Consider the following 27,869-nt stretch of genomic DNA (forward strand, 5'->3'; position numbering starts at 1 on the left):
CCAATGCAAACAGACAAAGAGAAATAACAAAGATTGAAGCAGAAATAAACAAGCTGGAGAACAACAACACAACAAAAAAAATCAACAGATGCAACAAAACCAAAAGTTTGTTCTTTCAGGAAATCAATAAAATCTATGGACCCCAGACTAGACTGACAGAAAGTAAAAGAGAGGATGCAAATAAATTAAATCAGAAATGAGAGGGGGTCATTACCATGAACCTGAGGAAATCATAAAAATCATAAACAGAATACTATGAACAAATACCTGAACAAACTAGACAACTTAGATGAAACAGACAAATTCCTAGAAACTCATAAACTACCTACACTGACTTGAGGAGAAAAAGAAGATCACAACAAATCAATTACAAGTAAAGAGATTCAATCAGTCATCAAAAAACTTCCTACAAAGAAAAGCCCAGGTTTAGATGGCCTCACAGGGGAATTTTATCAAACATTCCCAAAAGAACACGAATCCTGCTCAAACTCTTCCAAAAATCTGAGGAAGAAAGAATACTATCTACTTCATTTTAAGAAGCTAACATCACTCTAATACTAAAACCAGAAAAAAATGCTACAAGAAAGGAAAGCTACAGGTCAATCTCCCTAATGAACATAATTGCAAAAATTCTCAACAAAATACTAGTGAATTTAATTCAATGACACATTCTTTGTCATTAAATTTAATTCAATGACACAAACTCCACAACCAAGTGGAGTTTATACCAGAAATGCAAGGGTGGTTCAACATAAGAAAATAAATCAATATAATAGAACACATTAACAAATCAAAAGGGAAAAATCACATGATCATATCGACTGATGCTGAAAAAACATTTAATAAAATTCAGCCTCCTTACCAATAGCCAGCATTGTACTCAATGGAGAGAGACTGAAAGCTTTCCCCCTAAGATCAGGAACAAGACAAGGATGTCCTCTGTCACCACTATTATTCAGCATTGTACTAGAAGTTCTAGCTAGAGCACTCAGGCAGGACAAAGAAATAAAAGGCATATAAACTGGAAAGAAAGAAGTAAAACTTTCATTATTTGCAGATGATATGATACTTTACTTCGAAAATTCTGAGAAATCTACAACATAGTTACTTGAGCTAATAAATTCAGCAAGGTGGCAGGATATAAAATTAATGTGTAAAAATCAGTAACGTTTCTATACACAAGCAATGATTGAACTGAGGAGTCAGTTAAGGAAAAAATTCCATTCAAAATAGCAGCTAAAAAAATCAAATACTCAGGAATGAACTTAACTAGGGATGTAAAGGACTCATATATAGAAAACTACATAACCTTTCTAAAAGAAATGAAAGAAAATCTAAATAGGTGGAAAGACATTCCCTACTCATGGATAGGAAGGTTAAATACAATTAGTTAAGATGCCAATTCTGTCCAAAGTGATCTACAGATTCAATGCAGTACCAATCAAAATTCCAACAACCTACTTTGAAGACTTGGAAAAGCTAGTCACCAAATTCATCTGGAAAGGAAAGAGATCCTAAATAGCTAAAAGCATCCTAAAAAAGAAGAACGAAGTGGGAAGATTAACACTCCCAGACTTTAAAACCTATTATAATGCCGCAGTGGTCAAAACAGCATGGTACTGGCACAAAGATAGAAATATTGACTAATGGAATCAAATCAAGAGTGCAGAGTGCACCAACTCTATTGTCAACTAACTTTTGAGAAGGCCCCCAATTCACTGAACTGGAACAAAATAGTCTTTTCAATAAACGGGCATGGGAGAACTGGATATCAATAGCCAAAAGAATGAAAGAGGACATTACAACCTATACAAAAATTAACTCAAAGTGGATTAAACACCTAAATATAAGAACTAGCACCATAAAGCTTCTAGAAGAAAATGTAGGGAAACATTTTCAAGACCTAGTAATAGGAGGTAGCTTCCTAAACTTTACACCCAAAGGACAAGCAACAAAAGAAAAAAATAGATAAATGGGAACTCCTCAAAATCAAATGCTTCTACACCTCAAAAGACTGTCAAAAAGGGTGAAGAGGCAGACAATTCAAAGGGAGAAAATATTTGGAAATCACAGAATGGACAAAGGTTTGATATCCCGTGTACATAAATCATACAACTCAAAGACAAAAGAACAAACAACCCAATTATAAAATGGGCTAAAGATATGAATAAGTATTTTTCTGAAGAGCAAATACAGATGGCTCAAAAGCACATGAAGAGATGTTCATTTTCATTACCTATAAGAGAAATGCTTATCAAGACTACAATGAGATACCACCTCTGTAAGAGTGGCTGCTATTAATATTAAACAAACAGGAAACTACAAATGTTGGAGAGGATGTGGAGAAATTGGGACAGTTATGCACTGCTGGTGGGAAAGTATAATGGTACAGCTGCTATGGAAGACAGTATGGCAGTTCCTTAGGAAACTAAATATTGAGTTTCCCTATGACCCAGCAATAGCACTACTTGGTATATACACAAAAGAGCTGAAAGCAGTGACACAAACAGACATTTGCACACTGATATTCATAGCAGCATTATTCACAATTGCCAAAAGATGGAAACAATCCAAATGCCCATCAGCAGACGAGACGATTATCCAAAGGTGGTATAGACATACGATGGAATATTATGCAGCAGTAAGATGAAATGACATCCTGAAGCACATGACAAGATGGATGAGCCTTGAGAACATAATGCTGAGCGAAATAAGCCAGACACAGAAGGATAGATACTATATAACTCCACTTTTAGACCATGGTAAAGGTAAAATCTGAGGCTTGTAATACAGAATATAGGGGACTTAGAGATACATAGAAACCAGAGGTGGATGAATGGTTAGTTAATGAGGTTGAACTCAAGTGTAAGGGAATAGACAGAAGTGAAGGTGGTTCTCTAGTGGGTCTATAAGAAATATTACCATATTGAAGGTGAACGTGACTGAAAGGGTTTTACAGACCTATGTGTCCCACTGACTAACACTAGAAATATAATTAGTTCTCGCAAGAACTACTTCAAAGGTATGATTCCTGTACAAAGAGTTTAAGTCCAGGGTACAGAGGAAAACAACTGCATGCTATGAGCTATGTGTGACAGGAAAACATCAGCATTACCACAGCAACAGCACAGCAAGGAGGGGAGGGAACACAGTTAAAAGGAGGTTTAGATTTCCTATTTGACAAGTTTGTGCTTATTGGTTTTCTTTCTCTTGGGAACAATGAAATTATCTAAAATTGAGACTGTTGATGGACTGTGGACTTTGGGCCCTCTACATGATGCCTAATGAATGCAGGTGGCTGAAGGATGCACTGGCCGAGAAGTAGATTGGCGAGTAATAGTGTATACATATGATCGAATACGGTGCTGCTACCAAAAGGAACGATGTTGTGAGGCATGCAACGATGTAAATAAACTTGTGGGACATTTGGTGAGGCAAAATAGTCAGAAACAAAAGAATAATTATTGTATGGTCTCCTTTAGAAAATCCTTATAAGAAAACTGGGGCCTAGATTGTAAGCTCTTATAGCAGACACATTTAGACAAGAGTGGTAATTAATATTTCTGGATTCAGAGAGGCTGTTTTACATATCTATAATCTTGTATTTAGAGATAAGAATGAAGCTGATCAGGTCAGCATTATGGTAATTCAGGACAAAGGGTTAAGGAAGACATTGTCTATATTTTAGACTGCACTTATACTTTGAGACCAAAGGAAGAAAGGTTTATTTTGTATGGAACTTAAACTTTCTGTAGCACATAATCCAATTTAACCTTTCTGGATAGCTCATTTGAATAACTGAAACACAGGGAGCCCAGAATAAGAATGAGGGCCTTTAATCCTGTATAGCTTAATGTAATAGCTGGATACATCCTAGAATATATTAAGCAGATAATCAAAAAGGTTTGGCAAAGTCCCTTGAGGGATGGGAGAAAAATATGGAACTATTAAACTTTACCATCAGGAAATTCCCCAATACTGTATCAAACATTAGGGCTACCCAAATGAATAGGCAAAGCCCTTGATCTTGAGGCTTACTCTTGTGAAGGTTATGTAGGTAGCAGAGAAGCTTAGATTACCTATAGTTATGCCTAAGAGTTACTTCTGGTGGACCTCTTTTGTTGCTCAGATGTGGCCTCAGTCTCTCTAAGCCCAATTCTGCAAGTGAAATCATTGTCCTGCCCACTACGTGGGACATGACATCCAGGGGTGAAAGTCTCCCTGCAGTGTGGGAGATGACTCCCAGGGATGAGGCCAGCCCTGGTACCATGGGATCAACAATTCCATCCCAACCAAAGTGGGAAAAGAAGTGTACCTAATAAAGTATCAGTGGCTGAGAGGGTTCAAATAGAGTCGAGAGGCTATTCTGGAGGTCACTCTTATGCAAGCTTCAGTTAGATATTGCTACCTATTATAACTTGCCACACCTCAACAAAAACCATTCCAGCCAATCCTAAAGAACACCTAGGGCAATACATAAGATTCTACAAAGGTTCCATGCACCAAGGTAACTTTCCAGAAACCTGCAACTTCCAGATGGGTCCCTGTACCAGTTAAGTCCTGAAACCTACAGGGCCCAGCCTCTCCAGTACATCAGCTAGTTCCATCTCCCTACCCCATATTATTAACATTCCCTAGCCCTTCCAATACGAAAAAGTTAGAATAGCCATAGTCAAGATACTCCACAGAGTGGGACAGAAAGATCAAAAGTGATGGTGAAGTATAACTCCACTTCTCTTATACAGAGAAGGTAGGGTTTAAACAAATGAATATGATTGCTGAATCATTAAATTGATATTTCTTTTAGTCTTCAGTATTTTAGAACAGCTAGAAGTAAAAACCAAAAATTGTGGAATTGTAACCCATAACAAACTCTGAAATCTGTTCTACAACTAATTGTTGTACAGTGCTTTGAAATTTATTGCTTTTTAATATATATGTTGTTTTTCACAAAAAGAAAAAAAGGTTGATTGTGATGATAAAAAATAGTTTTTTTAATAAAAAAATATTTATCCCTTGTAGCCTCCTAAATTCTGGAGCAGCTATAAGGGAAAATCTGAGATGATGGCATGGCAGCCCATGACAAACTCTGGAATCTGTCCTGTAACTACCTGTTGAAGAGTGCTTTGAAAACGATTGCTTTTTCACTTCTTTGCTTTGTATACGTGTTATATTATACAATAAAAAAAGTTAAAAAAATTCAGCATCCATTTCTGATAAAAACACTTCTAAAGGTAGGACTTGAAGGACACTTCTTCAGTATCATAAAGGGCATATATGAAAAATGCATAATAAGCAACTACTTAACAGTAACAGATTGATAGGATTTACTCCTAAGATCAGTAATGAGACAAGGATATTCAGGTTACTACTATTATTCAACATTATACTAGAACTCCTAACTAGAGTGATCAGTCAGAAGAAAGAAATAAAAGGCTCAAAATAGGAAAGGAAGAAGTAAAACTTTCATTATTTCCAGATAACATGATCATGTATTTGGAAAAATCAGAGAAATCTATGACAAAGCTTCTTGAGCTAATAAATTCAGCAAAGTAGCGGGATATAAGATTAATGTACAAAAATCACTAATGATTCTAAACGAAGTAGTGACCTAATTGAGGAGACAATCAAGGAAAAATTTCCATTCAAAATAGCAACCAAAAGAATCAAGTATCTAGGAATAAGTTTAACCAGGGATGCCAAGTTTTTAGTTTTCACAGAAAACTAAAAAACGTTGCTATAGGAAATCAAAGAAGAGCTAAATAGATGGAAAGATTTTCAGTGCTCATAGATAGGAAGGTTGAATGTAATTAAGTTGCCAATTCTACCCAAATTGATCTACAGATTCAATGCAATACCAATCAAAATTGGAAATCTTCAAGATTAAATTTATTTGGAAGGGAAAGAGACCATGAATAGCTAAAGATATCCCAAAAAAGAAGAACAAAGTGGAAGGACTAACACTTCCTGACTTTAAAGCTTCCTATAAAGCCACAGTGGTCAAAACAGCACGGTACTGGCACAAAGATAGAAGTACTGACCAATGGACTCAAATTGAGAGTGCAGAAATAGACTACCAAATCTATGGTCAACTGATTTTTTGACAAGGCCCTCAAATCCACTGAACTTGGACAGAATAGTCTTTTAAATAAATGGGCATGCATGGGAAAACTGGATATAATAGCCAAAAGAATGAAAGAGATCCCCTACCTTACACCCTATGTAAAAATTAATTCAAAACGGATTAAAGAACTAAATATAAGAGCCAGTACCATAAGACTTCTAACAGAAAATATAGGGAAACATCTTTAAGACCTAGTAATAGGAGGCAGCTTCTTAAACTTTACACCCAAAGCACAAGCAACAAAAGACAAAATTGTTAAATGGGAACTCCTTAAAATCAAAAGCTTCTGTGCCGCAAAGGACAATGTCAAAAAGGTGAAGGGCAGACAACTCATAGGCAAAAATATTTGGAAACCACGTATCGAATAAAGGATCGATTTCCTGTACATGTAAAGACATTATACAACTCAACAACAAAAGAACAAACACTGCAATTATAAAATGGGCAAAGGATATAAGTAGACATTTTTCTGAAGAGCAAATACAAATGGCTAAAAGGCACATGAAAAGATGCTCATCATTAGCTATAAGGAAAATGCTAATCAAGTTGACAATGAAATATCACCTCACACCCATAAGGAATGGCTTCTGTTGAACAGGCTGAAGGCTACAGGTGTTAGGGAAGATGTGGAGAAATGAGAACACTTGTTCACTGCTGGTGGGAATGTATAGATGTACGGTCGCTGCAGTGGACAGTTTGGTGGTTCCTCAGAAAACAAAATATCGAGCTGCCCTATCACCCAGAAATAACATTACTCGGTATATACCCGGAAGAGCTGATGAGAGTGACAAGAGCAGACCTTTATACACTGATGTTTGTGGTGCCACTTTTCACAATTGCCAGAGTCTGGAGACAATCCAAGTGCCCATCAATAGATGAGTGATGAATAGGATATGGTGAAATCATACAATGGAATATTACACAGCAGTAAGATGGAATGAAGTCCTGGAGTGTGTGGCAACATGAATGAGCCTTGAGGACACAGTGCTGAGTGGAATGGGTCAGACACAGAAGAGTAGATACTGTATGATTTCACTATTATGACTCTAGGAAAGGTAATCACAAACATTTACCCTGTAGAATGTGAGGGACCAGCAGGTACAGAGAAGCTAGAGAAATTTTGATTGGAAAGATTACCCAATGAGTTTGAACTTAAATGTAAGGGGAATGGATAAAAGTCATGGTAGTTAATTAGTGGATTATAAGTAACAGCGCCATATTGAAGGTGAATATGATATAATGCCATGTATCCCATTGATTAATCTGCAATTATAAGTTCTTACATGAACTCCTTCAAAGGTTTGCTCTTGTACAAAGCGTCAATTACAGAGGGGTACGGGGGAAAACTAATATTGCTTGCTATGGCCTATAGTTAACTGGAAGACAGCAACAGCTCCAAAGAAATACCAGGGGTAAATAGTTGGGGGGTGGGCAGGACAAGAGATCAGGGAGGTTTTGGTCTGATATTTGATGAGGCTGTGTTTATCATTTTTTTTGGTCTTTTTGGACCAATGAAAATTATCTAAAATTGAGAGTGCTCCTTATTATACAGCCAAGAAAAGATACTGTAAGACATGTTTTTTTGTTTGTTTGGGACATCATCCATGATGCCCAATGGATGGAGCAGGCTGAACGGTGCAATGATTGAGAAGGCGAAAAGTGAAGTGGCATATATATATGTATGAATGAATGAATACTGTGTGGCTACAAAAAGGAAGCCGTCATGAGGCATGCAACAAACTGAATAAACCTTGGGGACAATGTGTTGTGCAAACCAAGCCAGAAACAAAAGAACAAATATGCTATGGTCTCTTTCAGGAAATACTTATACGAAAATTGGAGCCTAGATTATAAGCTTTTACAGTAGCCAAACTTAGCTCAAAGTTGTAAGTGTATTTCTAGATTCTGAGACACAGAGTATAAACTGATATTTCCCTGGAACTTTGAGTACCTCTGTGTCACCTAAGATTCAGAACTGGAGCTCTGCAGCTCTGAAAGTCAGTATTGCTACATACAATAATAGTTACAGTAACTGAAAAAGAGATCAGCCTTCAATGAGAGATAAAAATGAAGCCGATCTCGTTGGGACTAAGGTAAATTAGAATATAGGGCAAAAAGTGATAATGTATATACTATCTCATACAGAGCTTCACTTACGATACGAGACCAAAGCTAGAGAGGTTTATCGTGTCTAGAACCCAAATCTTCTGTAACAAGAACCCAAATCTTCTGTAACACACAGTCTAAATCAACCTGACTGGATAGCTCATTTAAACAACCCAAATACATGGAGACCAGAACAGGAACGAGGTCTTGATTATCCTGCATGGCTTAATGCAATACCCAGAGACATCCCAGGCCATAATGGGCTGATAATTTAAAAAGTATTGGTAGAGTCCTTGAGGGACTGGAGAAACGATATGGACCCGTTAGACTTTCCCATTTGGAAAACACCTGGTGCTCTCTCAAATATTAGGGACTCCCAAGAAAATGGGTCAAGCCCTTGATTTTGAGGCTTGCCTTTATGAAACGTATTTCTGTAGTGGAGAAGCTAAGGCCACCTATAATTACACCTAGGAGTTCCTTCCAGGAGACCTCTTTTGTTGCTCAGATGTGGCTTCTCTTTCTCTAAGCCCAACTCTGCAAGGAAAATCATTACCCTCCTCCCTATGGGGGACATGACATTCAGGGAAAGGCTTAGGAAGGAAGTACTCTTTGAGACTGTCTGGACAAAAGGGTGACATCTGGAAAGCGAGAGTGGGCACAGGACACCTGCTAGCCCCTTTTCTCACTTATTAGCTTTTGGTTTGCCAGCAGTGATGAAGGCTTTTATACAAATCAGTTTTCTCCAGTTTCATCTCACTTTTGTAGGAGAACATATTAACTAATGGATTTCCTTTTCTCTTTATACATTGGCATTTCAGATGAGAAAAGACCTCAATCCACGTTCCCAGACTCTCCCGAGCACGGGTTTAGATATCAGCTGCCTCTTCAAACACTATCAAGGTCAGAGGGCACAGAGCCTCATTCATTTTTTGAAGAACAGTTAAAAGTTTGATGCAACCTCATAGCAAACCTACTATCACCTGATCGTTCCAAAATCACCTTTAGGTTAATTTGTTTTGCTCACATTTACATCCTTGCAAAGCATTTCTGAATGCGGGCTGTTGATTTCCAATAACAGCCTGAGATCATCATTCATCACCTTTTTTGGGAGTTGAGGGGGAGGGCTGACTTGGGACTATCTTAAAATAGAAGCTTTGTGACTTTGGAGGCTGAGTTTGATTGCTCTGCAGCCTTTTGGGTGTCAAAAGTCCACTGATGAAACTAAACTAGGCTGGTTGATCTTTTCTTTTCAGAACGTTTTATGTTGTATATTATACAGAGAAAACAGATGAGGCATTGATGAAGATAAATGCTATATCCCTCAGAACACACTAAACTGAAAATCCCCAGCTCTACAGAAAAGGCAAAGAGCGTTTTTCATTGAAGAAGCTGAAGATGCCCAAAGTGTAACTCCAGCTATTGTTGTTTCCGAACAATGGCTTATTCCAACAAAGACCGATTAAGGCGAGAATGACTAAAGTGGGATGGTGTTACAAAAAAAGAAAGGAGAAACTTGAGACTCTTCAGTTCCTAACTGAAGGCTTTGCGTGTGCACCAGGAGCTTCCCTTCCTTATCCTCATCACATTGTATTTCTCTGGCAAAACTGGGAAATTAAAGATTCCCAAGGCAGTCAGAGGTCTAAAAAGTCTGCGAGGCATAACAGTTTGCACAGCAATTCCTTCCTCCCATCCATCCCATCCATCCGTGCTACAGTTCCAGGTAAAGAACCTGGGTGAGCCCCATAGTGCCTTGCTTCCGTCCTCTGTAAAGTGGACTACACTAGTGTCTGCCTCGTAGGCTTGTTGAGAGGGTTAGAAATGCCTGGAGCGTGCTCAGCCTGGTAGTGCCAGCCACATGATGGTGGTGGATAAACATTAACCATTTCACAGCAATCCCAAGCACAATGAGAGGTTCCTTATATCAAATAGTAATAGTAATACACCCAAGTGCACACACTCCCCATTCGGATATAAGAATAAAAGTAGAAATTAATCTTCCCTTTGCTGTTTTGCTGAGTTGCAGTGCAGACAGAGTGCCAGGGATATGGTGGGGAAAATAGTCTTCTGGGCCTGCCTGCATTTTTGGGAGAGGATTTTGATTCAGCAAAAACCAATCTTCTAAGAGATGGCTCCAATTGTCCTTTTTTTCCTGTTTCCTATTATTCAACTGAAGAAGCTAATCTGACTGGGAAAATATCTTAGTTCAGTAGAATAATTAACTGAAAAGAGCAAGTTGAGGAAAAAACACTTCCCAACCTTTTCCAAGAAAATAATACAGGCTTAAAAAATAAACAAAAAACAACCAAACAAGACCACATTATCAGCATTTGTAGTTTGCCATTTTATGGGGCAAAGCTTTTTCAGAAAAATCAGACAAATGTTAAGTGAGTGACACGTGTATGAAGTTTCTCCTCTTTAGAAGAATGTCTTGTCTATGAACTGAAGGTGCCACTTACACCCTCTTTAGGATCATGGCACATTTTTGTTTGACAGCAGAAAATTGCATTTCGATCTCTTGCTTCTTAGCATGGCCTTCTCTAGACATAATTTTCCATGAGCTGAAAAATCTATTTTGTAGATGTGACATTGAACATGTTTTTTTATTAAGCTGTAAGTGATTCAAGTAAGCCAATTAATGAGAATAAATTGCATAAAAGGTTTCAGTTAGGTACAACCTAGAAATCCCCAGTTTGTCCCGGTTCCTTCCCTCTTCTCCTCCAGGGACAGCACTAAGGACTCTAGTGTATGGCAGTTACGAATATCAACCAAGTGCCCCTCAATTGTTTTATTTTTAAAATTTAAATTTACTAACTTGAGACCCTATCCTGTGTGACCAGCATACTCAGTCCACGCCTGAACGATTCTGAGGATTCCTGGTGGCATTTCCAGCCCTTTTCCACCCTGGACTCCTTCCTCAGGCTGCTCCCTTGTCCTCTCTCTCAGCATCTCAGAACCAACTGAGCAAGGTGCTGCCTTCTCCCCATATATTTGTTCCGGGCATGCATAGAGATTCTCCTTTATTCTCCAACCAACTGGGGCTGACCCAGGCTGGAGAGGTCTTAGGACTCCACTGAATATTTGAGGACAGCATAAGGGAACTGGCATGCAGTAAAGGACTCCCTCAGGGTCAGTCTGCTGACCATCTTTCTCCCTGTTTCTGGAGTCCCCTCCCCTCCCAGAAATCAAGTCAGTTGACTTAACAAATGATGTCTCAAGTAAGGGATCCTTTCCCTTGCTTATGGAGAGCTTTTGAACGTCCAGGTGTCTTCTCTCTTCCCCCCCTCACCTCCCTGTCATGAGCCTGTCATCCGTAGAAGCTGCTTCTCAACCAATGTCCTTTCAGAATTCTGCTCAAGATGCATGTTCAGTTTGCATTTCTATTTTCTATTCTTAGCACATACAACCCTTGGTAAAATTGACGTATTTTTGATGCAAAGTTGGAGGATATGAATGAAATGAAAAACAGTATAAAATACATTTTACAAAGGTTAATCATCCACAGAAAGTCTTTCCAAGCTCTCTCCATCCATCTTTAGCCACGTCTGTGACTTCCCCCTTTTATTCCTATCCTTTTCCTTTCAAAGTGATCAATTCTCTATGCAGTGGACAGTAAATTCTGGAAAACCTCTCCAAGCGCTTCTGAAGTGGCTGGTTGTATGCAAATATATGCTGATTTGTCTTATCTCCTCATTTAAGTGCAGGTTCCTCCTGGATTGAAAAACTAAGGTAAAAATTGAAGATGGGACAATCCAAAATCCAGCAGAGGGCAGGTGCTCTGTAAGTGCCTAATAGTGGGTGAGTACACATCCCTTAACCTTGTTTTTTTGTCATTCCTTTTACTACTCTTACTCGAGCCCACACTTTGCTTTCACACTCAGAGTGTGGTCTGGGAGAATCTGGCAGCTGTCAGCTCACAGCTAGATGAATATGCTGAATTATTTCCCTCTAAAATAGCTGACAGGATGAAAAGGAAATTAAAGGCTGTTTCCTTGATCAAGGCTGAGAAGGTTGAATTCCAAGGGTCATTTCACCATGAAGGAAACGGTACCTTGGAAAGGTATGTTTGTGGAGCAACAAAAAAACGAGTAAGTTGATTCAACTGTCCTTGATGTTTAAAAATCAAACAGAACATTTTATGGAACAGCAAATATATTCTATACAGAACTAGTTTACCCACATAGAGAGGTTGACCGATATCATAGAGCTTTCCTTCGGGAATGGTTAGATTATACATTTGGACAAATGAAGCAGGGCTCACCATGAAGCTGTGTGCTTGTTATGTTGTCTGGACAGGGCATCGGGAGCTCTAAAGTATAAGATGTCAGTGACTCAATCTGTGCTGCCAAGCAAGAACAACCTCCAAATACTTCCCATACCTGCATAAAAATAATTTCAGTCCCCTATGTGAATAATTTCAGTTCCCTATGTGACGAGAGAGAAAGCGTGAATTTAATCTACATCATATGTCTCCGAAAAGCTCCAAACAGAGACCAGGTTGGAGTGGGAAATGTAGACTTATTGATGAGTAAAGGATAACATTTTCTTAGTTTTACAAAACAGGGCCTGCTTGAAAGGAAATCTTGAAGGAGTCCCTTCTTGTGGCATTCAGAGGAAAAAAAAAGATGCCAGCAAAAAGCACATTTTTTCTGCAGTCACATGGTCTGTCAGAGGCAGTCCCAGGTTGACACTGTGTACAAGTGAGTAGCTTTAAGAAGGAAATGAAACCTCATCTCTCCCTAGTATAAGGGAATCCATGGGGATGGAAACTTGAAGTTTACATGCCACATATTGAGGATAAGTGTATTTCCTGAGATTTCATAGCTTTTGTCAGATTCTCAAATAAGTCCACAGCCCAGAAAAGTTTAGGATGTGCCCACTGCCTTCCATCAAGGTAAATTCAAGACAGCTTAGAAAACCAAATGTAAAAGAATCATCAACAGCTGCAAAAAAATAAGTAGGAAAAATTCTAGGTGGATCTTAACTGATATTGAAATGAGAGAGGACTGGGCAAACATGAAGGGAATAGGAGAATTCACAAAAGAAAAGATTAGTAAGTTTAACTATACAAAACTGGAATTCTGTTTGATGAAAATATCGCAAATAAAACTGAAGGCTATTAGGGGACATGTTTACAATAAATTATTAGAAGAGGCTAAATATTCTTAATCTATTAAAAAAAAAAACTCTTTACAAATTTTCCAAATTAGGAAGAAAAAAACTTCTACCACATATATAAAAAAAGGCAAAAAACAGGAATAGACAACTCACAGAATATAGTTAATCATAGCGGTGTGTAGGTACTGGCCAATTTCCCACAGTAACATCACAGTAGTAGCTAGAATTTGGCAATGGGAATTTTTACAGCACAGAAATCAGCAAAAGCTGTAAACAGGGCTTTTTTTGTTTTAGGTAGAACTAGTTTGCCAGCATATCACTGGTTAATAGATACATTAAAAGCAGTTCAGTGCATAAGTCATCAAAGACAAAAAGAAACGAAGTCTGGACAAGATGGAATTAATATCTTTCATCCTATTCCTACCATTAATTACAACAAAAAAGTCTGGCAAAATTCATAAAGCAACTGCCAGAAGTCCCTGAAGGGCTGGTGAGCCTCAAGATTCAAAGAACTACCCAGTGATGAGTCCCCGGTCATTTTCTTTCATACGCTGGTCTGCATTCTGGAGAGGCCACAATCTGGAAAGGTCAATGAGAACAGCCTGAAAGGGTCCCAGAAAAGCCTGCTCACTCTAGCTAAATAGGGGGCCAGCAAGAAAGAGCCACTTTGACTACACCTGCCATCCCTCCAGGTGAACACCAGAAAGCAGCCTGGCCCCACCCCCTTGGCACCCCCACTCTGCTACAGCAAGAACGTGTCCCTCCCCTGGAACAGAGGCTGTGGCGGAACCCCGCCTTCAGCAGATGTCTCGTCACCGTGGAGTCCAGAAGGAAGTGGAATGACATTTTCCAAGTGCTGAAAGAGCAAAACAGTCAACCAGAACACATCATAAATCCAGTGAAAAATATCCTTCAGGGATGAAGGGAAAATAAAGGCATTCTTAGATGAAGAAGAAGTAAGAGGATGTGTCACGAGTAGACCTGCTTTGAAAGAATTGCTAAAAGAAGTTTTTCAGACAGAAAGCAAATGATAATGAAAACTTGAAATATCAGGAGTGAGGAAAGGATGAACAGAAAGGGACAATGCATGCATAAATATAATAGAATGTTCTCCTTGCCCTAAGTTAGAAAACTATGTTTGATGGTTAAATGTAAACATTAGAATATTGGTGGTAGTTCTCAATGTACATAAAGGTTATATGTAATACCTTGGCATCATATAGGTAGAGGATAAAGGGATCTAAAAGGTAGTGAAATTGCTGCATTCTACTGGAAGTAATAAATATTGATACCAGTAAACTTGATCATTTGTATACTTGTATTATAATCCTTAGAGCAGCAGTTTTCAATGAGGGGTGACTTTGCCTCCCAGGGGATATTTGGAAAATCTCAGCACATGGTTACACAGGGTGGGGGTGCTACTGCCACCTACTTGGTAAAGGCCGGGATGCTGCCCCAAATCCTACAATGCACAGGACAGCCCATTCAGCAAAGAACTATCCAGCTTAAAATGTCAGTAAGTGCTGAGGTTGAGAGACTCTGCCCTAGAGCAACTATACAGAACATTTTTCAAAGAGATACATTAACAAACAGTACAAATGAATAAAAATGGAATACTAAAAAAATGCCTAGTCCAGGAAAAGAGAACACAGTGAAATGAAAATCAGAGCACATAGAAAATAATAAAATGATATACAAATCCTAACATATCAATAATTACATCAAAGGTAAATGGTCTAAACACACTGATTAAAAGAGATGGGAGAATGGATAAAAAAATACAACCTAATTATATGCTGCTCACAAGGCACTCATTTCAAATATAATGGAGTAGGTAGGTTAAAAGTAAAAGGATGGAAAAAAAAAAAAAGGCCATGGTGCAAACACTAGTCAAAAGAAGGCTGGAGTGGCTATATTAATATCAGATAAAGTAGACTTTAAAATAAAGACATTTACCAGTGATAAAGAGAGACATTAGATAATAATAAAAGAGTCAATTCCCCAAGGAGACTAAATGTAATAATCCTAAATGTAGAAGAGCTTCAAAATATACAAAGCAAAAACTGACAGACGGAAAGGAGACACAATCATGGTTGGAAACTTCAACACCCTGTCTCTGTAATTAATAGAATCACTAGACAATTAAAAGAATAAATGAAATGCTTTGTTTCATTTACCAAGTTATACAGTTTTAAAAAGTTAAAACTCAGTGCTAGGAAAATCATGGTGATACTCTAATTCGAAGCATAAATGTTTATAACAGCACTGCAAAAATATTTAATTTATAAATTAGGAGACTTAAACTGTTTATGCCATTTTTAACTCAATATTCTCACTTTCAGGAATCTTTACTTAGGGAATAATTAGTGAGGTCCAAAATTGATCTGTCTAGATATTTATAACAGAGCGGTTTATTAACAGCAAAAATCAGAGTTATCTGACATCTCACTAATTGGCAAGTCATTAAAAATTATTCAATATTCACCTGTATTGCTATTAAAATAACACTTTTTAAGAATTTTTAATGCCATGGTAAACAGGAATGATTGTATGGCAAAAATGCAATATTCTGTATACTGTAAAAAACAGTATACAAAGAGATCAGTCTAAGTTACGTTAAATATGTGAATAATTATAAACATAGAAAAATTATTGGAAGAAAATACGAGAGTGGTAGGAAAAATTATCACGATTATCTCTTTGTATTTTTCATCTGCTTGTTTAAATTTTCCTCTTGAGAAATGTCATGTTTATGGTCATAACAAACAGAAACCATTACTTCCAAAAGCCTGTGTAAAAATGAGATGATATATACAAGGTATCCAGTATGGAGCTGATACTGAGAAACTCCACAAGTAGTAAAATTCTTATGAGTAATTTTGAAAATAAAAAATGGCAGGAACTGTAACAACTGCTATTCCTGGGGTGATCATCTGTCCTGGATTTCCCTGGACACCCTCTGGTTTATGCCCATTGTCCAGGCCAAATTGTTAGCAGCATCCCCTGCCATTCTCAGACTGACAGGGTGCTTGGCCACCCTAACTATTCGCACTATACAAAATGACTAATTGTAATTAGAATATATTGCACTCCTTATCACACGCCAGGCGCTGTACTAAATACTTTATAAAGAATAACCCATGTAACCGCCTGAGTAGATGAATGATCACCCCCGTTGTAAAGGGCACTGGGAAGTTAGGCACTTGCCCAGGGTCGCCGTCAGCAAGCGGCAGGGCGTGGGCTGCCCCCACCTCGGGTCTCGCGTACCTGGGCCTGCCGAAGCGAGGGGTTGGCGGGCAGTGGCCTGGCGGGGACCCCGGGAGCGCGCCGGGCCGGGTGCAGGGGCGGGAGCACTCGCTGCGGCGAACCTGGCCGGGGGAGCTCCGGGGCCTTGAGGGGCCGGCTGATGTTCTGACGCTGCGGCCACCTCCTGGGATTGTCCTGTGTGGTCAGAGCAAAACCGTAAGCACTGTGACACGTCAGGAAAAGGAAGTGCTAACTCGCCTTCTGAAGCTGAAGGGGGGCGTGGGGGTGGAGGGTGGAGTGATTTGGGTGCTGGAACCACTGAGACTCACCATGCCCCCACTCTGCCGAGCTTTCCCATGCACCTGGGTGCCCCCATCCCCCACCCCTGGACAGGGAGCCCAGGAACCCTCTGCTGACCCACATGTGTGGCCTCAGCACCTCACGTGAAAGTTCCCCAGGGTCCTGCGATGAGGTGTGTTTACAGCTCACCTTAGGTGTGCTGGACTGTGGCGGTTTCCTGGCCAGGCCCTGGCTGCGGGGGGGGAGGGGAGCCTGGCCGGGGCGTCTGTCCCTGGGCAGTCGGGAAGGGCGCACACACCTGCCATGCAAAACAGACAAGCTCACCAAGCACGTGTCCCCGCTTGCGGAGGTGGCTTCCTATTGTTCAGAGTAGCACTCGAAAAGCAACTGACTTATTTCTAACTCCGTGTGGAAAGCATGCACAGGAAACATTATCTAACACTCTTACAAGAGCAAAAATAAATATCGACCCCCCCCACCACTATTCTGCTAAATTAGCTCCCAAACCTCTAGAAATGCAGCTTTGAGACACCCAGGAGAACTTCTGTATCATGCTAGCATTTAACCAATGTCTTTGAATATATCTGGATCAAAAGCCATCCCATCTGATGAAACTATTTCAATGACCCCATGTCCTTTAAAAACTACTAAAGCAAGGGTGGGAGACAATTCATCAGAGGAATTAACCAACACCATGCTTATTCATGTAATAAGCAGCAAACAATTTGAAGGGACAATAAAGGGTGTGTGTGTGGCAGAGATGAAAAAATTTGAAGGGACAATAAAGGGGGGGGGTGTGTGTGTGGCAGAGATGAAAAAATTAAAAAGTTCCACTCTCCAGAAATCTGGCCCCATCTGTGCTAAGGAAAACCCACATGAGAAGTGGTTTGTTTGCATTCTTTCAACTGCTTCTTCTTGAAGAGATGGCAGACCCAGCCCAGCGTACCTCAGTTTCTCAATGGTGGTTTTTTTATTTGTGAACAGCAGTCGTATCAGGGTTTTCCTTCGGAGATAAACCACCAGTCCGCCAGCAAGAAGACACAGGATGGTCACCAGAATTCCTACAGTTAAACCGTGGCTGCCTGAAACAAAACACGTTTGACTCACGTCAGGAGGCAGTTGCCATGAAATAGGGGAGCCATCAGAGGGTGATATTTATGGCAAAGCTAACTCTGAAGGAACAAACAGAAATGAGTGAGTAAATCCTCAGAGGATGTCCTAATAAATCAGTCACATCTGAGGTTTGCTCTTCGTTCCCAGTATTCGTCTCTGATGGCGCTGGAACCTGCTCAGGAGGCCCCTAGGCTGGTAGGTAGGAGGGCAGCTCTGGCTTCCCAGAGGTCCTTCCCAAAGGGTGCACCGTAAAAGGAGTGGTGGCCATGGAAAGTGACAGAGCCACAAGCAAACTCTCATCAGAATGTAGTCCTGACGCCTCCAGGGGCCGTTTAAATGAAGCGCTTGCAGGGTTTCTTTGTTTCTTAGGCTAGGAACTTCACTTTTGGGGGCAGACGCCTTTCTCTGAGAGAATGCTGTTTAATTTCTCTATGATAACAGCACCTTTTCTGGGACTGATCCCATTTTGCTTGGAACGATCTTCGCCAGCTAGTTCAGTAGAATAATTATGTTATGTTATACAATAAAAAAGTCTAAAAAAAAAAAAAAATCTCATCAGAATGAACGTCACACTAAAACGAACATCCTTCTAAGTTCTCATCACTAAAACGCCACTTACAGGATCCTTCCTTTTCTCCTTCATTAGCTTTCCGGCCTGCTTTATGTATTTACGCTTACATTTTCTCTTAGACCAGGACTCTATTTCCGGACATTGTCCAATTAGATAGTGGAGAAAGAAAATCAATCTTATTTTGCTTGGAACGTTTAAAAGAAACTCTTTATGGGTGTGAAAGGGAAGGAAAGTGAGCCCCATCAGCTTCCTTTCTTGCCAAGCAGCTGCTTGACTGGTTAGGTCTGGGATTCCAAGTGGACCATGAATTCCTTGAGAGTGTGGGTCTCGGTATCGTCCCCCCAGCAGTGATTAGGACGTGTCCAGCAGGCCTCTGAGGCAGCTTGGCCAGCGGTGACTCAGAGCAGCAGCTCCCACTCTAGGGAAGTCACCTCCACGCCCTCTCTGCTTCTGGGCTTCATCCCCAACTGACAAGTCCCATCAGGGATGTGTCTTAGTCCAAGTAAGACAATCAACATATGACCGTCTTAATTCACTTGTTTGTGTTACTGGAAAAGCTTTGCTTCTGGTTTCCTGGCCCAAGTGTCACTCTTTTCAGATTGTCAGCTGGCCCTCACAGGGCGCTCTGGCTGGAGTTCTGCTCTCTCAGAACAGAGCTAATTAAAAATGAGCAATGATAGTTGGGGATTATAATTTCTGGTTCCTTAAAATCAGCTCATTAGTCTTAAATTGATCAGATGTTTCAACAGAACATTTACAGGGCCCCAAGCTGAACTTGGTGGGCCCCCCGCACTTCTCCCCAGGATTACATGCTCTGTGAATGGCAGCTCCCTCTAAAGAGTTGCTCGAACCAGACACCTGGGCCACAAGGCACCTCTGTCTCCCTCCTCAGTCCAAGCGTGTGTCCTGTGAAGTTGGCCTCTGATGTCCCGTGCCCTCCATCCCACCCCTATGAATCCCACCTGCTCCCTGGACCAGACTCTCCATTTTTGCACAGCCTGTTCTTTCTGCTTAGAATATACTTCATTCTCTGCCTTCCCTTCAGATCACAACAGACTCATCAAGCCCCTGGGCAGCCTTTCCCAACAACTCCCCACTGTTCCTGAGCCTGTGGGAGTGACCCCCACCCCCCGCCAATCACCTCCTCTCCTCCCTGCATCAAGCCCTCTCTTTCCCTCACCACAGCACTTCTCACACTGTCTTGTACTTGTTTAACATCTCTCCAGGGGCTGGGAGGGCTGGGGCATCAGGCCATTCGAGACACAGTGTTCAATGAATGACTGGGCTGTGGTCAGGTTGGTCATGGTGGCCCCTGGGGATGGTGAGGCCTGGACACGGACCTGCCTGTGGGGTGGTGAGTAGGTCAGCTCAGGACCTGCCTCTTTGGTTTCAGTGCCGGAGGAGAGGTCCAACTTTCTTCTATGAGACGATGGATGATGGCAAGAGTGGATGGAATTAGGCTCTTTGATTCAATTTTTAATCTTCTTCCTTGGTATAATTAAGAGTTGGTGACTGTGTGGGTTCCCCAGATTTTTTGGAAACCCCAAAACGTGAGAACCACCAGTCACAGATATCCACACCAAAGAGACACCCAGATGGGCTGTATCTTGCCTGCCATCTCCTCAGCCCTTTCAGCACAGCTGGGTTTACTTGAATGCAGACTGGCATGGAGGGCAGAGTTCCAGGCCGATTAACAAATAAAATCCTGCGTTTGCACAATGGAGACATAGGCCACATGGGAACATCAGGTAAGAGGTCCCCAGTGAGCAGTCATCAGGCTGAGATGAAGGGAGGTGTGCTGACCCGAGGCCCAGCCCTGCCTTGCCTCCAGGGCCACGGGTGTACTCAATAAAAGGCAGGGCTTTTCAGTCCTTTCCTGCAGGGTCTGGGTCCTGGGAAAGAGCAGTGACCTGGAGCTCTCTCGGCAGCAAGGCTGAAACCCATCCATATTTACCCCGGCACAGATGAGGGTGCCGGTTGCCCTTCCTGTCTGGTTCCTTCAGCATCCCTGTTCCTTCTGCACCCCATGGCTCAATTCCTGGCCCCACAGGGGAGCAACATGGAAATGGTTGCCATAGAAATGATGCTGAAGCCACAGATTCAACAGAGGTGGTCACAGCAGGGTGTGGGGACCTGGGATTTCCTCTGCAGCCATGCAGGCCACAGTAAAAGCATCATGGACTCAGATGGGTGATGAGGTGGCATGGTGCGTGCCCCAGCCTTCCTGCTGTGCTCTCGTGGGCTCCATGTAGCTTCCTGTCATGGTTTGCTCACTCTAGAAGATGCTGTTCAGACCTGCCACCATCCTGTACTAGGGGACCCTTCTGAAAGGTTGCCCAAGGAGAGAAGAACTCGATTGCTTAGGACACAGACTGTGTCTCAGCCTTGGCTGTGTGGCTTTGGGCATGTTAACTAACTTCCCTGGGCCCTGGGTTCTTTATATGGGGAGAAAGAATAGTAACACCTGCCTCACTGAATTCTAGAACCATTGAATGAGACAATGCACCTAAATTGTTTAGCAGGACACCTGCATATAATAGTTGTTCAATAAACTGAAGCTGTTGCAGCTGCCATTACTCTTAGGCAGTGACTGGTGTCTTCCTGGTAAGAATTTAAAAGGTGTTAACTTTATGCTCTTTGATCCAGCACAGAGTGGATGGTCTTTGCAAAGTCCTCCCATACGATGATGAAATTCATACCCATTTGTCAGTTAGAGGGAGCAACTGCCTGAGCTGAGGAGGTGTCACAGGCTGAAAAACTGGCACACTTGCTGCTAAGGCAAAGCAGGGGGCAAGGGCCTCCCACAAAGGTCAGGTAAGGGCAAGAGAGAGCTGGAAACTGGGAGGGGCTCAGGCCTGTGTCACCCACATGGTTCTCCACTGGGTCCCTTTCCCTGATGGCTTGGGGAGCCCCCAAGCTCAGCGCCCACCTCCAGGGGTGCCCACTGGGACCTGGGTGGTGCCGCCACCCACCTGCTTGCCGGACGGGGCCGCTGTCTATGCTGCCTCCAAAGCCAAACCTGTCGCAGAAGGGGGGTGCCCAGTGGGCCTCGCAGTGGCAGTTCTTCCTGCTGTTGCAAACCTGTCAGGGGAAGCAGGTGAGAGCACGCCCTCCTGCCGGGCTGCCCTGGGCGTGGGCCCTGAGCAGGTGTCAATGCAAGGGCCCCGGGGCCCTGCGCACGTGACACCAGAGCCTGAGGTTGCACACGTAACAACCCCCCTGCCAAGCGCTGTCGAGAGAGAACAGAGATTATTGGGGCTCAGCCATTCCCTTCTCCCTCACCCGCTCCTTCTTCTTCCCAACCACCATGCCTTTCTTTTCAAAGACAGGAAGGCCTGACTAGCCGAGCTCATGATGCACGTCTGCCTGCTCATCTTCCAGGGCGAGCCACGGGCTCCCGCGCAAGCTCTCTCCACACCCCCAGGAAGAACGAGTCCATTGCCTCCCTTGTGAAGTATTTCCTAACAATCTTCATAAGGATCTGTTTAGAACCTCATTAAAATCCCTTATTTCATGAGAAAATAGTCCCTTAAAACTTAGACGAGATGTGCGAAAGGTAGATAAATTAGAGAATTCAGACAACTGAACTTGCGTTGCCTGTGTAGCAAAACAGTTGACTAAATGGTTCAATGAGCCCCACGTGAAAGTAAACTGGTAAAAATATACACGTCAGGACGATAAAATCAAAAGTCTAGCTTTAAAATATGCTCATCAGAATGGATTAAAGCTGGTATGGGCAGCTAAGCAAGAAACTCACAAATTTTGGAAACCAGTCAACCTTCTGGCCCATCCCTGTCTCCCCCAGGCTGGGCAACTTGGGGGACTCACGGCAGACAGGGTGCTGGGAACAGGCCTGCACCAAAGCCCCTGCCTCCTGGTGTGCGTCTCCCACTCCCCTGGATTGCATCCTCTAGCAGTGAGGCCTTGCGCCCCATGAAAGGACAAGGGACTTCTGCCAACACGTCCTCTAAACCCATCTCAGCCATCTCGTCCCCAAAACGCCCAGTTTCTCTTGCAGAGTCTCGGTGGCCAGGTGGCTCTGACCAAGCGTGATGGGTACTGCCTTCCTCACGAGATAAGAGGACGGCTCTGACACAGCAGAATGGGGACACCATAGAAAGCAGGTGGAGGGCAAGCTTTGCCCTTAGTGCGTCCTGAACGAGGAACTAACTAGGAGACCAGAGTGCTTCATGGCATGGCGCGGAGCCCCTGTGCCTGTGGCTACTGAAGCCTACCAGGGGTGGCTGCTGCCCAGCCTGTTGAGACCGGGTGACCGTGCTCCATAGGTAATTGATTGAACTAGTACACGAGCCAATGAAATAGCATAAAAACAAGAGGGTATTTTTTCCTTTGAAAATTAGGTAGAATATTTTGGGAACGTTAAACACTAAAAATAATTTTTGACAAATTAGAGGGGGTGGGATAACTGCAAAACTAATGGGGACATTATAAAAAGCAAGGAGGATTCTGTACTCAGATGGCTTTTGAGTATCCTTCCACTTAAACAAACTGTAAGTGGTCACTGATGCACTTTGGGTGGTTTATATCTGGAAGTCAGCACAGAACTGCAGTCAGTACAGAACCAATCTCAAAGTCTGCAGCCCCACATCAAAATATTGGTGCTGGCGTGGGCCATGTGGCTCAGTGGCAGACTTCTCACCTGCCATGCCAGAGACCTGGGTTCGATTCCTGATGCCTTCCCATGCAAAAAAAAAAAAAAAAATGCTGCTGAATGGGCATTATATATTTTAAGGTAAAATAAAAGGTTTGAGGTATATATCTCATCTATGATGATTCCCTGTTTCATTTTTATGAACCAGCCACCTGCCCTGATTGCTTCGCTTATCACAGTCAAAATAGCCTGTGATAAGTTTGGAAGTAGATTTCTATAAAGCTAAAATTAAGTGGAACTAGTCATCATGGGTCATAGGCTAGGCTGAACCTGGGCATCTTGCCTGTTTTCTCAAACACGATGCTGTTCACGCAGCACCCCCAGTTTTCAGGCACCGTCTCGCCTACACTGTCTTTCACAATTACCACTGCAACTTAGAGCCATGGGATTTCCTTGTAGCTTGTGGTAGAGAAATTGCAGCCCTCGCACCCTACTCAGAGGTGCTGCTGGGGACCCTGGTCTTCCCAAGAAGGTCCGGCCAAGTGGCCAAGTTACTTGTCATCAAGCCCTGGCCAGCTTTTTCAGTAACCCAGAAAATGGGGGCATTTCCTTTCCAAAGCGTGGATGAGGCCCGAGGGCTATTGGAAAGAGAAGAGACCAGGATGCTGAACCCAGCATCACTGCAACTGGCCATGTCAACTTGGATGAGTCACTCCTTCCTTGAGGCTCCGTAAAATAAGAGGGGCTGGACCGGATCCTCTTTTACAGTCATCAGAAAGAAAGCTGTGACCCGGTGAAGAAATACCAAGATTTCATTTACAGTGAGAGTCAGCTCAACTTGCAGTCAGCAAACCCTTCTAAGGTGGCACCACAATCCTTTATGGTTACAGCATGATAATAATTTTATGAAAACCCACATAATTCTGTGTTAGAGTCATTGGTGGGTGTCTGCAAGATTTAAAAATAGAATCTGGAGCGTGATTTCTGTGGCAAAGGTTTCAGAAAAACAAATGAACTGCTGTTATGGCTAATCAAGATTAATATGATTCCATTGGAAATAATTAAGCCCATCAGGAAAAAGAAATTATGTTTTAAACAATTAGAGTCCCCTCTTTCCCTAAAGGTTCTCTCAACTAAAGTAACAGCCTTCTTTAGTTGAAACCCACTGTACATGATTTCAAAAACATATGGTCAGTATGATGTGCCTTCTTTGTTTTAATTCCTTTTGGCAATATTTCACTTCAGACACATATCCTGATGGTCGGGAGGAAAGAGGGACAGCTCAGACTGCACTGTTAATGGGAAACTTCATGAAGAAGGTTATTTCAAAAATTACTTTGAAGATGACAAAATGCTCTTTTCAAAAAAAAATCACCATGTCAATTTAAAAGGTAATTACTGCTCAATCTGACTTTGTTAAATAAAGAATCACATTTCTTACATTATGAAAAGGGCAAAGAAATTATCTTTAAAAGAAAATATTGAGAAGACAAAACCAACCGACATAAAAAAAAAAACAAAAAACCTGTGGATTGCACAGACCTTTATAATTGAATGATTTCTTGCTTAACTTGCTATTGATTGGCTTGAAAAAGGCAATTCAGCCAACTCACCCCTCGGCCATGGCACCGCGTGGCACATTCGAGAACTCCAAAGACACTAACGTTTTGACATCGGCGGTTGAGGCAGATCTGTAGAATGAGGAAGACACAGCAGGCATCTCAGTACTTCTGTAGCCACAACCACAAACACGCATCTGTGTAAAAGACTGGGGGAGCGTCTGTACTCTTTTGCTTACTATGAGTGCAGTATACCATGCACCTTTGAGAGGAGGCCGATCCAGAAGATGGACTAGTCTAAGAACCCGGGGTCCAGCAATCTTTTCAGGGAAACAGTGAAATATGGGAACTCTTTCCAAACATTGACTTACAAATAATATCACTGATGACATAAACCATCAACGTAAGTATGCAGCAGAGGAAAAATCAGTTTCCTTGTATTTTTCAGTGCTTTGTATGCGGGGCCAGTAATCTGCTAACTGATACTACTGTGCTGGTTGAAAGAATTCTGCCTCCTCTCAAAGGTGCATGATATACTCCAGACTCAAGGGATCAGGGCCTTTATCTCCTGCAAGATGTTACAAAGTAGCCGAGTCAAAGAAAGAGAAATCTGAATTACAGAATGCAGAGGCATTTTTAATCAAGTAGAACCTTCCTATGGGAAGGGCATCATCTGATTCCACAGCTCCTTTTAGGCAAGATTAATGCCCATTAAAAAAAAGTGCTGGTCCAAGCAGCTCCGAGGGGCCCGTGGGACTCTTGGCCAAGGGGATCATCACATTCCAGCGGATAAAAGAAATAGTCTGGGATGCTAGTAACACAGCAGGACTCCAGCCAGAGTCCCAGCACATGGACGTTGCTCCTCTCCAAATACCAAGGCAAGGCTCACAATGGTCCTCAAAGAGCCTGTGCTCAGGAGAAACAGAGAGCAAAGCACATTTAAATGTTCACAGGAGGGCAGGCCAGGGTGGCTCAGCAGGCAGAGTTCTCACCTTCCATGCTGGAGACCCAGGTTTGATTCCTGGTGTCTGCCCATGCAAAAAAAAAAAAAAAAAAAAAAAAGCAATACATCTATTTAAACTTTCACATGGAGGAAAAAACTCACTGATAAATTGAGACCTTGGAATTTCAGGGTTCAGATGCACTTGGCCCCGGCTGTTCCAACTACAGTTCAAAAAATGGGTGTCATTTCAATGTCAAGGCCTGAATATAAGCTAATGTGGTTAAAGGAGTCATTTGAATGTCTAATTTGTTTTGCACACTGTCCTATTTCCTTAAGGAGAAAGCATTTGTGGCTCAGAGTGTTTTGGGAGTGGGGGTGAGTGGAAAATTCCTGCCCACCGGACTCTACTGAGAAAAACTGAATCTGTAGCTCTTCTTTCTTCTCTGTAATCCCCATGTTTGTAAATGAGTTCACGATTATTTGGGAGTTGTTTCATTTTCTTTCCTAAAAAGCATTTGGGGGTTGATTCATATTCTTTCCTAAAGCACTTTATTAACTTGCTGTCAGTCTGATGAGCATGTTTGATGAAAAAAAATCAGAATGGCAGAAAAAGTCTTCCTCTGCTTCTCCCCTTTATTTCTAAAGCTCAAAATATCTAAGTCTACTTGTCCCCCTGTTCTCCCAGTGAACTCCCTTTGGCTTTAAGCTTTCCTCTTTCTTCCCTTTCCTATTCTCTCCATGAGTTGCTAAAAATACATCTGACTTCCATTCTGTCCAGGTGAGAACAAGCCCCCAAGAACTCTGTGCCAAAACCCAAGACCACGTTTCCAAAAACAACATAATATGCTACTGTGTTTTTTTTCTGGCTAGAAACCCTCCTGACACCTGGAGTGTAGAAATGACTAAATAATACAACTGAGCAGAGAAGACAAGCCTGATTTTCCCAAAGTTTGCATCTCAAAGGCCAGACTAGGAACTAAGGTTTACTGATTTTGTCTTCTAGGTGTAAAGAACAAGATTCCAGAGACAATGTTCTGAGAAGAAATGGACTTAGAAAAGCAAACAAACCTTGCTGCCCAGTTCTCAAACAGGACATTTCTCAATGGGCTCCCATGCAGCCCTACATTTATGACACAAGAAGGTAGGTCTTACTTTTCCCTCTGCACATTTTGTGCCAGCAAGCACAAGTCCCGGATCTGGCAGGTCATCACCCAAGTACACGTGGGTCCCACGGCACAGAATCCGGCCTCCTTCCTGCAGTGGGATATTAGTTTCTATGGAAACGGCATTGGTACCAATGACCGGTCGGCTGGCACCTCCTTGGCACTGGATTTTTCCACATTTAGCATCTCTGGAAGGACAAGGAAAAAAACAATCCCCAAAGAGGAAAAGTTTGGAACCACCCCTAAGCTCCGTGGGACGTTCCAATCGATGACATCATCAGAATGTACAGATTTCATACCTCAGCTCACATTTGGCAAAGGAACTTTTGGAATCTTTGCCACAGTTGCCATAAGGATCGCCTGCAGAGTTGACTCGCTCAAAGCAGATCCCAGGGGCAGGTTTAGCACCTAAAACAGAAGCAAAACAGCCTTTTGATCTCCTGCAAGTGGTTTTAATATTGTTCTCCAAAAGGCACTGAGCTTTGAGGTTAAGGGAAGATACATCCTGTGTCCAGAGAAATTGCACCCAACATCTGGGCTGACTCATGATGGGAACTGGCCAGTGGGAGCTTAGAATGTCAACAGCTAGCATCCTCTCTTGGCTTAGTTCATGGCAAAGCCAGTGCTTCAGAGGTCATTCTTCTTTAGCTCTGCTATCTGGGCCCGTGACATGTGTATCCTCTCAGGAGGTGAGGGCCAGGCTGTGGGGCCAGACCTCTTCCAGCTCAGAAAGAAGTTGGCTGGCTGGTTGCAGGAGAGAAGGGGGAAGCCTGCTTTCTTTAACAACATCCCACACAATTCCGGTGAGAACATGTGAGCTAAAGCAGGCTCCAAGGAATAATGATGGCGAATGGTGGGAAGCACAGTGAAGGGGGGGGAGGGAGAAAGGGGAGAGAGAGGATGAGAACTAGCAAACAATGCAGGGGCCTTGTAAAACACTTTTCGTCCCATAAGTTCCCCTATAAGAGCAAGGACTGGCTTAAATGGAGGCTTACAGTTACAAGGCAGAGATAAATC

At 42.2% G+C, this 27,869-nt stretch overlaps 1 protein-coding gene across 1 annotated transcript in view; it reads right to left on the reverse strand.

The window, feature by feature from the left end:
- The window catches only part of ADAM12 (ADAM metallopeptidase domain 12), a 357,082-nt gene that overhangs the window by 17,055 nt on the left and 312,158 nt on the right, over positions 1 to 27,869 (reverse strand). The window contains exons 16-22 of the mRNA XM_077124465.1: positions 27,152 to 27,260; positions 26,842 to 27,040; positions 24,801 to 24,878; positions 21,548 to 21,656; positions 17,838 to 17,973; positions 17,081 to 17,189; positions 16,613 to 16,786 (exon numbers count right to left, since the gene is read on the reverse strand). Of these exons, the coding sequence (XP_076980580.1) occupies positions 16,613 to 16,786; positions 17,081 to 17,189; positions 17,838 to 17,973; positions 21,548 to 21,656; positions 24,801 to 24,878; positions 26,842 to 27,040; positions 27,152 to 27,260 (914 nt within the window). The remainder of the gene's footprint in view (positions 1 to 16,612; positions 16,787 to 17,080; positions 17,190 to 17,837; positions 17,974 to 21,547; positions 21,657 to 24,800; positions 24,879 to 26,841; positions 27,041 to 27,151; positions 27,261 to 27,869) is intronic.

Source organism: Tamandua tetradactyla, chromosome 13 (genome assembly GCF_023851605.1).
Source record: "Tamandua tetradactyla isolate mTamTet1 chromosome 13, mTamTet1.pri, whole genome shotgun sequence".
NCBI lineage: Eukaryota > Metazoa > Chordata > Mammalia > Pilosa > Myrmecophagidae > Tamandua > Tamandua tetradactyla.